At 32.7% G+C, this 13,108-nt stretch overlaps 1 protein-coding gene across 1 annotated transcript; it reads right to left on the bottom strand.

Annotated features, from left to right (window-relative positions):
- Positions 1 to 1,022: 1,022 nt before the first annotated feature.
- LOC108915800 (TATA box-binding protein-like protein 1) lies at positions 1,023 to 11,321 on the bottom strand. The gene is made up of 4 exons (XM_018721936.1): positions 11,138 to 11,321; positions 10,337 to 10,947; positions 8,822 to 8,916; positions 1,023 to 4,668 (listed from the first exon to the last, which is right to left on the bottom strand). The coding sequence occupies exons 2-4, from the start codon at positions 10,909 to 10,911 to the stop codon at positions 4,478 to 4,480; spliced, it is 861 nt and encodes a 286-aa protein (XP_018577452.1). The 5' UTR covers positions 10,912 to 10,947; positions 11,138 to 11,321; the 3' UTR covers positions 1,023 to 4,477.
- Between the last annotated feature and the right edge of the window lie 1,787 nt (positions 11,322 to 13,108).

Genomic DNA, 13,108 nt, shown 5'->3' with positions numbered 1-13,108 from the left:
ATAAATTGTTACCCTCTTCAGCAGAGCCTGGGAACTTGCCAATAATACGTGTGTAGTAAACTTACACAATTACAGCAGCAACCTCATTGAACACTCGGAACTAAAAGTTGTGATAACTGACAGTACTGGATCTGGCATAAATTTTACTCACTAAATAAATTGTATTCGTCCTATTTATAATAGTTGGTTTAATCACGTATTGGCCGCCTCGATGCCATAACAACCACCGTAAACAATGGTACGAAGAGAAGCAGAATACAGACTGATTTCAATCTGCGTCACTTGCGTATACTATACCTGTATGGTCCGAGGTTGATGTTCGCGTTCAACGAAGGCAACGTTTTTTTAGGTGTTTACCACGCAACTATTCTGTTTATTTCTGCATTTTCAATATAGAATTATACCTAAATTATAAAATTTATATAAAATTAAAAATTTTAAATTGTACAACCAAACAGAAATTTTAGGTGAAGCGGTGCATCACCTAACGAAGCGCCAGTGACTTAAAATGTATATTATTCAATTGATAAAATAAGTTTTGAAAAAATGACAAATTATTTTTGCATTTGTTTTATGTTCTAGAACAAAAAAGATTTTGATGTAGACCAGAAAAGTATTTTGCAGCTAGCTGACAAAGACTCACTTTGTTAACTTAAAATTTAACAAAAATGTCGACTTTTTACGAGTTTTCGAAAAAATACCTTGTTAATACATGTAGAACACTTTTCAAGATCCCAAGGACGGCAATCCTTAACTTTATTTTGCAATTTCTTCATGAAAGTTCTTTTTGTGAGCCTAGAAATTACCCCCTAAAAAATATGGATCCCATAATTTGATATTAAAATATGCCCTCTTAAACTTTCACCAGCCGCCATTGGCTTCAAGTCAAAATTTTACTTACACATTTTGTAGATAATTGTAAATTTTTGTTTGTAAGGCAAACGACGCCAAATGTTTGCATTTTTCATAGTAACGAGTTCAGGAACTGCAATTAAAACTCTTGTTGAACAATATGAGAAAACTTTATTAAATCTACATATTGGTTACTGATAAAGTATAGAAACAAACTATTATAAGAACAAGCGTTATTTGGATAAGCGAAAACAATAAATGAAACCCTTGTTCAAATAATCACTAAACAACTGTTTTGGTATACATCATTATATTATACATACATTGGGTATGCAAAAGGAACAAAGACAGGACAAATAAAAACAACAGGTAATAATTTTATCCACAAGCTGAAGATACTACAATCTCAATTTTACTGTAGAAATATAAAATATTTTAAAAATATAATAAATACCTAGGTTTAACAATTTCCTAAAAAAATTTCCTCCCCTGTAGCATCTGCAGCTCCCAGATTCATACGACTTTGCATACTACGTCATCCACTCGCACATTCATTTCGGACATGGGTATTAAAGACAAGTCATCTCATTATTACTATCAATAAGGCCTTAAGGGTTTGAAATTGCTTCTACATTAGAGACTCCGACGGGAGCCAGAACAATATTTTAACAACAGACAAAGCAATTTTCAAACATTCAGTTATGCATACGTAAAAAAGTAAAACCAGGATGAAAATGCAAACCAAAATTAGATTTATAGACAATTTCCTCGATTCAAAACCGTCTAATGAATCTATGATCATCTAAAGTTCTGGATGTCTTTACTCAACAATATGATCGTAGGATGGGGTGAACGACGTTTGATAAAAAATAACTGAAACGTATTTAAATTAATTTTATTGGAACTACACTACAATTTCTATGTTGCGTGCAATTCTTTGTGTACACAATTGTTTTGAGAAATAAAGATATCAATGGTGGTCTATTCAAATCAATGTAAAAAAGAAAAAAGTTATTATCACTCGATAATTGTCAAGTTCCTCTGCCTCAATGTGTGACAGATAAAAATTAAGACGATTACAATAAAATTTTGTACAATGGCAATTCTATAATGAAAAGGACATGAGGTTTATTTCATGATGAACGCAATGATTTGATTCTAATATTTTGAATTTTTCATTTTAAAAACGTATAGCATATATCTCATCTGCGAGTCTGTCACTTATGGATTTAATATTATGTACATATAGTCTCTCCCGGATGAAGTCGAAACGGGAGAAAACATTAAAAAATTGAGTGCCGTCTACTAAGAAATGATGATTAAAAGTACAGCAGCTGGTTTTATCTTTATTGCTTTGATAGTTAAGAAACGCAAATAGTTTTCCAACATTTAACATGTACAGGGTGTTCAGGATCACCTTAACCATCGACAAAGAAATGTTTTTGCATATAAAAGAAAATAATAAAAAAAACATCAACAGCCAAAGTTACAGATTGACAAGACAATAAAATATTACGGAGATACAATACAAATTGATGACTTTTTGCAATATCAAGTTTAAAAATTCAGGTTCTTTCATAGAACCTTTACAGGTCGCTCTTTGCTGGTGTAGAGCATATAACTGAAATTTTAATTAATGCCCTGCTGAAGGTTATTGTGGTTAGTACATAACAAAAATTGGAGATGATTTTAATAAATCAGTACATAGAATCTCCTAAAAATTGTATTTGTTTATTGTTTTCCCATTAATAAATTTTTTTTACCACTTTTCAACTTCATCCGTGACCACTATAATTTTAACATTCAGACTATGGAGGGACATAACTTGTCATTTTAATTTGTTCAGGTGCAAGTTTATTTCTAATATTAAGTTAAGTTTTACACTTAATCTTCAACTTGATATTCTCTATCACAATTTCTTTTAAAAATTTTTCTCAATCTAATTTCAATTGCTACGTACCCTTGAAAAAGTATATAAGCAATAACTCATTTTTTTCACGTTTACATTCGGTAAAACATAAAAATCGTAAAATTTTGTTATCAAATATGACTAATACCTGATCTGTAAATCAACAAATTCAGCTTAAGCTTAGCGATATTTAATACTCCAATAATTCTGCTCTTAATTCACGAAATTTTTCTCTAGTAGATAACTTATATTATAATATTATGTCATCTCGTGTTCAATGAATGCAATTTTGGTTTTAAGAGAATTCAACAGTGGCAGAAGATATAAGGGCTCCTTTTAACCAGTCCTTTTTTATTTTACCATAATGAGCAATTGCTTGTCGATAAAAACGGTGTGAATTTTGTAAATTTGCATTAAGACACTTTCAGGGTGATAGATGGGAGATGTAGAAAGAATGGAAAATGGTGTATGTGAACAATAAATTGACGATACTAGGCCTAGGTCTATACCAAGTAACACACAGGGGCATAGAGCTAAAATATCAAATAGGTACAAGAAATATTCGTAATATATTTTTATATTTCAGTCAGGAGTTAAATATGTGGACCTCATTCAGTCAGATAGCTCTATGACCAACTAATGCTAAATGTGTTAAATAAATAATGATAATTATCTAGCAGTCTCAAAAATACAGACCTCTGAAGAGAAATATGCGTAAAGTAAAATAAAAACATCCAAATTGAGTATATCGATGACGGCACCTCAAAAAACAAAACAGTTGAAGCTGTTTGAAACTCATTTCTTTTCTCTTTCAATAAGGGCATATCAGTTCCTGCCCGGTTTCCTATCGACAAGAAAATATTCCAACACAATATAAATACATCGTCATTTTTAAAATTCCTACGACACGATATTTAAACCCAGAGAGAATTACACTTTTGAGACTTTTTAAAACAATAATAACTATGTACATAAATGGTTTAAAAACAGTCGCTTTTTGTATTAAGTTAATAACATTTCTATAACATCACCCACGTTTCGGTTTAATTATTTCCGAGAATTACTTTGTGAGATTCTTTTATGTCATGAAATATTCTGTGCAAAGATATTTTTTTCTTACTAGATTAGTCATAATTTTAACATAAAATCATAACTCAATGAACACATTTTTTCCTATTGAAAATTCATTCAGTTTCATTCACGGAAAGAAACATTTTTTTTATCGCACCACATTATGAATATATTCAAAATGTATTTGTATTTTGACATAAAAATTACCATAATTGGGACAATTTTTGAACTAGCAACCTGAGAATTTCACAAAGTAACATTAAATTATGTGCAGTGTTAAATGCAGAAGGAGGCAGAAGTATAAATAACGTTAATATTTATTAAATCAAACAGTACAAAGATCGGTTTTGTAAAAACAATTTCCACAGTCTTATTTTATATAAATAAATAACTGTTACGCCAAAAAGTCTTGACTAGTTTGCATCTGAATATATGCAAGTTTCTCACTAACCCTGTGTCATGAAGTAAAGATAAAACTCACATGCAAAATCAAAACGGTGTTCCAGATTTTTGATATAACATGGTGAGGTTATGGAGATGTTCTAGAAGAATTGTGAAATCCTTTTTATGTTTTAAATTACACAGAGTGGAGTCACGAACACTCAGTTTTTTCACATAAAATACATGCCGCACAGTACTGCGCCTCTAGTCCCACGATTCTAATTCACTCATTGCATCGTCCCCCTCTTCCTCCTCATTGACCGTCACCTCACCATATTGTTTCATTTTTTTTCTAGCTAATGCCTCGCTCTCTTCTTTGGTGCGCTCCTTGCGAAACTCGTACACCAGTGGAAAAATGTATTCGATCGCAGCTTGAACGTCTGCGACACTAGGTGCTACAAACACGACATTCACACATTTATATATCTAAATATATGCTTAAATATTTTCATTATATTAATATTAGGCATGCTTATAGTGTAGCTTATGTAACCAATCATTTTCAATTACAGGATGTTAAAAATAATCACATTTATGCAAATATTTCGAAAGGCGTTTAATCTAGATTAATGAAACCCCGGTTGCTTAAGTTACAGTTCCATGAATTTAGTTTGTGAGACGCCATCACCAAGAACGCCATAATTTCAACATCACTTAATATTTTTGAAAAAAAAAAAGTTATATTCAAGTCTACAATAAATTTGAATTGAATTCCAAAATGCTATCAGAGAACACTATACCAACGAGAAGCGACAGAATCGGCGGCTCCTTTGATGTTTCGTGGTCAAGCTAAAGTTGTCAGATTTGAAGGAAACACAACTGTTTATGCCGAGAGAAGTTATACTTTTGAATGGACCTACACTGAACGAACTACATCAGTATCAAACATTGTTCAGATAATACATGAATAACTGTGATAAAATGTAGACAAATTATATCATCGCAACAGTTCTAAATGAAAACGAAATACAATACAAATAAATCCACTATCAATTAACGTTATACAACACAATTGTACACCGCCAAAAAACTATTCACTAATTACTCATTTCTCCTATTTATATTTGACAGCTCTGACAGCCACTAACAACTGACTGCAACACAACCTAGTTCGCGCATGCGCGTACGAAAACTATTAACGCAGAAAGTCTTAGTGTCGCTTCTCGTTGGTATAGTGTTCTCTGATACTATGTTGATCTAGAGTTCTTATAAATGGAATCTTATTCCAGTACCTCCATCACTGGTCGATACATAATTGTATAAATTCATTGAAATTTTGACTGCTATTAAGTCATCAAACTAATTAATCTATGTGAAACATATGTTTCCAGGATGTACAGTATAGCCAGCAAAGGTATTTGTACAGGAGTGTATGCGGTGGTACATTCATCGCTTATCACGTAAACAATGATGCATGATGACACGAGTAAACGTACAGATTACATAGAACAAACCTCTGTACTAATATTATTATCAATGAAAAGTTCTGAGGCTAGTAGGAAATAATACAATAACAATTCAAATGATCGAGATTCAGTAAGCAGGAATCAAGCGCGGCCAGATTTAACCAGTTACTGTTGACATGGACACACTGACAAACCTCTTCTTATATTGTAGTACTCTGGAAGCAATTCAGATCACAGTTTATGTGCGTACGAGTAACGTTTTTTGCCATGTTTGGACAGAAAGGCAAAGAAACGATAACTGCCAAAAGAAATATAATATTACGCAGCCAACAAAAATCATTATAGGATATTTGATAAGTAAAACAACATTGAAAATAAAAGTAAAAATGGATGTCTGAAACTTCTTACTGTGAGAGGAGAGGGAAATCTTAAGACTTAGGCCGGTGTCCCATGCATCCAAAATCCGATGTACGATATCCGAAAATATTTTAATTTGTACGAATGATAATATTATAATTCACATGCATCCGAAAATTAATCTCATAGAAATCAAGTATAGAACCATGGAATTTATTACAAGATGAAGGTGAAACATTTTCAAATGACAACCATAGGTATATATTATAGAAAATGTACGTAGTATTATATTTTCTACATTCGACATTTTAATATAACATTTATTTGACTGTAAATATATCAAACAACAATCACAGTATGTTAAAAACTTAAAAAGTGAGGTTAAAAAACATACGATTTCGGATCAATGTTAAAATTATTTCTACTTTTTCCGACGTCGTATGAATTTTAAAAATTTCGGATGAAAATGAGCGGTAAAAATTTGAATGTATATTAACCAATAGGAACACTTTCGGACCTTCGTATCGTCGGATTTCGGATGCATGGGACACCGGCCTTATTGGAAATAATCCACGATTAAATACACCTGCAATAACTAGGGAAGTAGAAACAATGTGCTGATATCTACATCTTCATCTAGTGGTTGGTCCTTGAAAAGTCCCATAGCACTGCAGCCTAATTAGGCCTATTGTGCGTCCCACTACCAGTCCTATTCAGCAAGTAGATTTGTCCTTTTTACAAAGTCCAAAAGCTTCCTTGCTGACACTTCTCTCAGTTCCTTGGGTTCCAAATAGGGTCCCCCAAGGAGCGCCATTCTGCTACGTGCAAATCCCGGGCACTCGCCCAGGATATGCAGAGAAGTTTCATCCGCCGATTCACATCTTCGGCAGACCGGACTGTCTACAAGCTTTAGCTTATGTAGATGTTTCCTAAAGTGACAGTGTCCCGTTATGAGTCCTGTCACTTTCCTGAGCCGGATTCTGTTCAAGCTCAGTAGCTCATTTGCTCTTCCCTTCGAAGGATACTCCATAAGCTCCTTAGAATGGCTATGTCCTGGCCTTGAAGTCCAGTATTTCCTGTGTTCTGTCTCAGTCCATTTGCCCAGAGCCCGCCTGACCACACTGGGAGATGTGCCATAGAACGGCTCCGGGCCAATGAACTCTGTCTCGGATCCCTTCCTAGCAAGTTCATCCGATGTGCTGATATAATCGAAAATCCTGATTTCTGGAATAAAGTCATTTTCTCCAATGTGTCCAAATTTAATATATTCGGACCCAGCCGACAAATACGCATATAGAGAAAACCAAATGAGGAACTGAATTCCAAGAATTTGCAATTTACTGCGAAACATGAAGGACAAGGAGTGATGGCATGAGACTGTATGTCCGGCAGAGGTATTGGAAAATTAGTAATAATAGAGGGTATCGTGGATAAACATGTGTACTTGAGCATTCTGAAGGAAAATTTAAAAGAAAGTGCCAATTTGCTTAGAATAGGCAATGATTACTATTTCCAGCAATACAACGTCCTAAAGCATACAGCTTATGTGGTACGTTAGTGGATTGTGTCCTTGCTACACCTCTTCAAAGTCCGGATCTTAATCCCATTGAGAATTTATGGGGACGTACTTGAAAAACATGTACGAAAACACAGTATAATTAGTAAAACCCAATTGAAAACCATACTGCTTGTCGGATGGAAGAGTATATAGTCCCCATTTGATCCAGAAATTAGTAAATTCTGTGCCACACCGACTTTCTACTGAGTCTAAAGAATATCCAACCAATTAAATGTGTAATTTTGCTACGATACATGTTTGGTATTTCATAATTTCATAACTGTACTTTTGCGATATGTATTTTGTGTTTAGCAAGTTATTTTTATTTTTCATTCTTTATGAACGCCACATTTTTTAGTTGGGTATGAGAGTATAGAGGTTCCAACCCTTAATAAAGTTTCGTTTGTGTTTTATTTACATCGGCACAGATCTTTTGTGTGTCGCATGAGGTGTCGCATGTTCTCCTGTACCAATACTTTTGCTGGCCATTGAATGTGATATTTTTCAAAAACATTAATACCTACTTTATATTTGAAAAATAGTAAGTTTAAGACATACTTGTATGTTTGGGATTTTTTTCCCTTAAAATTATGTAAAGTAACGCCCCCCTCTATTTATTATTGGAACACACATCTTGGTAAGAAAATCCTTTTTCTGCGTTATTATTATTATTTTTTAATATTTGTACAACCCTGAATAATGCCCACATTTTCCTAATAAGTCATACCCTGGCATTTGGTTAAAAGTTTAAAGTGCACAGTTGAAGATGTGTTAACAAATCAGTTTATTTTATATTTTTCTTTATTAATTTAATCATTGTTCCAAAGGAATTTTATTTATTTAACAAAATTTATATCCTCATAAAACTGTCTTTCAGTAATAACCATAAATAAACACATATGTAGGTCAAGCATTTTTGTTGAAATTGTTTAATTATTGTTACATGAAATAAAATTTGCAGTATCTTGTGATAAGCAAACATAAAAAATAAATCAGTAATTAATAAAAATGACTAAGGTAGTAAGCGAGAAAACCTCAGAAATAATATTTTAGTAACATTTGGATACGAAAATAAGTATTTATTTACAGATACGATCTGTGCATGAATCATCTAATACTCAAGTAATTAATTATAAAGTTGAGTATATGTCCCAATTTTGGTTAGTGCTTTCCCCCTCGGCAACTCCTAACGTCAAATATTTAAACAGATTTAAAATACATATTTACCTGTAACAGTGACACTACCAGTAGAAAATATTTTCAGGGTTGCTTTTGGATTCAGTAATTTGTAAGTTACTCCTGGATGCAATTCCGGTTCATAACTAAAAAATATATATTGTTTCAATGACTTCAATTTCATTGTCTGTGATACATAAAGAAGAGAGATTAAAATGAAAGGTGATATGTAAAACTTTCATTGTACCCTATTATTGTCCCCAATTACTTCGATTCTATTTTTATAAATTTATAAAATAACTTAAGTTTTATAATACAGAAATATGATTATTTTGATAGCAATTACTGAAACTGATATCCCTTGATTCCAAAGTACTGCTTTTGTCTTAACAGCGAATTTGTTCAAATTATACATAAACAAGTTGCAGAAGTAAATATGCAAATTATATCTAATTACCTTTTAACTATTCTAATAATATGTATGATAAAGTTATCATTTAACATTTTTAATGCATTAGTCGAAGTCAATGTACAAAGAAAATTACAGGATTGTTTAGCTCTTCATTGACATACAGAAAAAGAATGATTAAGTCAAAGTTAGAAATTGCACAATATTTCATTTGGAATAAGGCTATTACGTTTATTATTTTAAGAATATTCGTAAAATACTTAATAATAAGTAGTAATAAAATAAGTAGATATATGTTATCAAACAAAATTTTAGCATCAAAAAGCCATTTTAGCATTCAAAAACAATACTTCATTTAATAGATATTAATCTACTGAGGTATGTACTTATTATTGTAAGTCGTTACTCAAATACACATTATGTATATTAAAAGAGTCAAGCAAAAAAATTCATGAAGTATTATTATTATTTGAATATAAACAAACCCAAAAATCAGTCAAATATACATTTTTCTATATATAAAAAAAATGTAATGTAACAATGTTCAAACTCATACTTAAATAGTATAGCTGCAAAAGTTCCTTCCTAATCATCCGTTTCCTTATTAATATAAACTATAACATACCATAATTAAAATAAATGCTTTCTGTAGTATTTGGACATTATGATCTAATATACAAAATTAACGAGTCAAGATATCTTCACAAATGAAAATGAAATTAGAACAATTAAAAAAATATCCTTTACATAAAAACAGTCATTAAAATTTATCTTGCTTCTTTAAATAGTAACGAGGAAGCAGGAAGTAGATAATACAGCTATAATTAAAAATATCGCTTAAATTAGTTTTAACAAAATTATACATTTGTTTTTAGAAATTTTAAGCATAAATGAAAGCAATTTGCTAATTGATACAAATTAGTATACTTATAAAAAAGATAGAGGTACCTGATCAATTTTTTGAAAAATTTAATATCTTAGTATTGAACAATTTTAAGGTAAATTTTATTAAAAAATATAAAAACTTGCAGACACTGTTAAAGTTTATATTAGAATTCAGATTTTTTATAAAAAATAGTCTTATTGGAATAACCTATTTAAAAAAATCAATAAGAATCTGCTACAATGAAAGTAATTATGGCAACAAAAACACTTACTCTGCTTCCCTGTGTCTTTCAGAAAATGAACTGATTTTAATGGAAAATGGCATAGAACAGGTCCCAAGCACATTCACAACTCTATAGTTGTTAAATCTGACATTAAATCCTAGTTTTTGTAAACAACGGGCAAATCGTCTTGCTGCTTGTTTGGCAGCATCTTCACTAGTTGCACCAGTACATGTTATTTTACCGGATGACCAGATACTGGCAGTAGTGTATGGCCTGCGTAACTTCATCGTAACCATACCATTTTCTTTCCGATATTCAACATTCGAGCCGTTTATTGCTATTTCGCGTAAGTTCAAATGACATCGTACACTAAAACTACAAACCACATTGTTAATCACTATGTCTATTTCAGGTTCTTCAATGATTTGTTCCGTTTCATTCTGCTCACTTACTGGTGCACACTGTTCTGTTACAGTTTCTGTAAGAAGATGTTTTTCACTCTCACTAATAACGTTAATGTGTTCGTAACCGTTTAGGCTTTGCATTTGATGGTGCTGGTGATGCACCAATCCGTTTCCGTTAGATAAAGACTTGATGCCGTTCTTTTGAACAGCTGTAGCCATAATAAACACACTATTTATTTGTACTCCTGTGAAGACCTAAAATGTATCTTTATTAATTACCTAATATTTTGTTACACTAATTGTAAATAAATGTAGGTTATGGGTTAAAAACTTAAAAATTAGATAAGCAAAAGGCGTTAATGTTCTTTTAGAACAATTAACAAATTTAAAGAGCCCACAGGCACACACAGGAAGTGAACAAAAGGGATAATATGACTGCAATTACCTGTCACTTTCTGATGAACTCAGCAGAACATTTAAAGATCAAAAATTCAAAGCACGATTTAAATATAGTTTATAAATACTACACAATGCAATGACATAAACTAAAAAATATATATATTATCCATTGCAAGAAGCCATTAAACTTGACAAACTCTCACTCTCTCACTGTTGACTGGAGCGCTCTAGATATTCGGCGCAAGTTTTGCACAAACTGCATTATCGACCGGGTGATTTATTTTCAGAAATTCATTGGATGTTTTCCATTATTTAAGGCGCATTCGGCCTTGTCGACGGATGGTTCAGAATTCAGATCACTTTGTTATTGGTTTGGTTTAGAACAATCTGAACAATAACTAGCTCGCGAAAATGTGACCATTCATTCAAGTATTTCGGTGGAGAATGCAGATGTTTATTTTTATTTACTATATCTGCAAAAATGAATTCATGAATATAATGAATCATAAATGATCTCAAATAAGTTTGATGGATTTACCGATAAAAAAATAAGTTCAAACTGTTTTCCGATCTCACTATACAATAAAAAACTAATAATGTATCACAAAAACTTCAGACAGTAGTATCATTTACATGTCCGTTAATATTTTGCTGTTTTTCAAAAATGATTTTAAAATATACTTGATTTAAATCGATTTATTTCCCTTCGAGGAACATATGGCCCATTCGTTTCCGGACACTCCGTATATTTTGGAAAAAGAATCTGGTTGACTTTAGGACAGTCAATTGCGGTTTTTTTCAAGAGATTTAAACAAGAGTACCGTTCTTATGTAAAACAAAATTATGATTAGGTCTATTAATATATATATGACAGACAAATTAAAATATGTGACTTATTATGACATATAACATATATAGTTTTCCAACAGGAAGTGGAGGGCAAGATTAAAAGAACTAGAGTGGAGGGCTTCTGAGAGTCATTCCATACAACAACCGTAAGAGTCTCCCATTGTTCGTTCTATGGTACGTGTGCTATGGCACGGGTCGTGTGAAATTTGAGCGAATACGCCTATCTATGTTATTTTATTAATGTGACCGAGTAGTGAAAATAAGGTCTGTTTATTTATATTTTCAATTATAAATAGGTACAACTTTTTATTTTTGCCACTTTCGATTTTGTTTTATAAATTTATATTTTATATCAAGTGTGTAAACATTTTCAATAAAATGACGAAATCAATTTTAAAAATCTTGTTACGACTAGGAACTGGCGCAAGAATGTAAATATTGGAAATAAATAGACCTTATTTCCACTAATAGGAATTGGTCACATGAATAAAAAAATATAGATAGGCGTATTCGCTCAAATTTCACACGAGCCGCCGTGCTATGGTACGCGTACCATGAAACGGGCCAAGGTACGGAAACTCCGAAGTACTTCGATTTAATTTTTCGCGTTCCAATTGCGAGGAAACTAACTGCTTCTGAAGTGTTCCTAGAGCTTCTGAAGTAACTGCATTCCTTGTCAATTAGAAAGCAGTTATAAATGTCTAGTCTCCCTGAAATATACTATGGGCTTTTTTTTTGCGAGTGAAGTCGTATGATGTATTATGCGAAATATGAGTGAGTGACGAGATTTCAACTACCATATGACAACTCGCGCCATTATTCTATGGCTACAAATTGGCCTCAATGATTTGGGATCGAGGGGGATTATCCCTCTTTATCCTGCCTCATCTCGTGTAGGCCTGGACAGCCTTCGTAGGTGGGCCCCATCCGTCGTCTACCCCGACCGCAAATGCGGCCGGTGTAGGCGCTTTGTGGGACCTCCTTTTGTCCTGGCTGGGCCCCGCCGGCTAGGGCCCTTTCTTCTGGCGCTCTTCTTGCTTCGCCGGCTCGTCTGTGTAAACCCCGGGGGTAGTGTCATGTTTATGTGTGGTATGGTTGGGTAGGGTAGTGCGGCTATGCAGCCTGGGATGCGCTTTGCTAAGGTGGCCCTTAGGCTAGCGCGGGAGGG

The sequence above is a fragment of the Anoplophora glabripennis genome, unplaced genomic scaffold, assembly GCF_000390285.2.
Source record: "Anoplophora glabripennis isolate ALB-LARVAE unplaced genomic scaffold, Agla_2.0 scaffold1179, whole genome shotgun sequence".
Classification (NCBI taxonomy): domain Eukaryota; kingdom Metazoa; phylum Arthropoda; class Insecta; order Coleoptera; family Cerambycidae; genus Anoplophora; species Anoplophora glabripennis.
The sequence above is the reverse complement of the archived record's forward strand: the minus strand, read 5'-3'. Positions and strand labels throughout refer to the sequence as shown.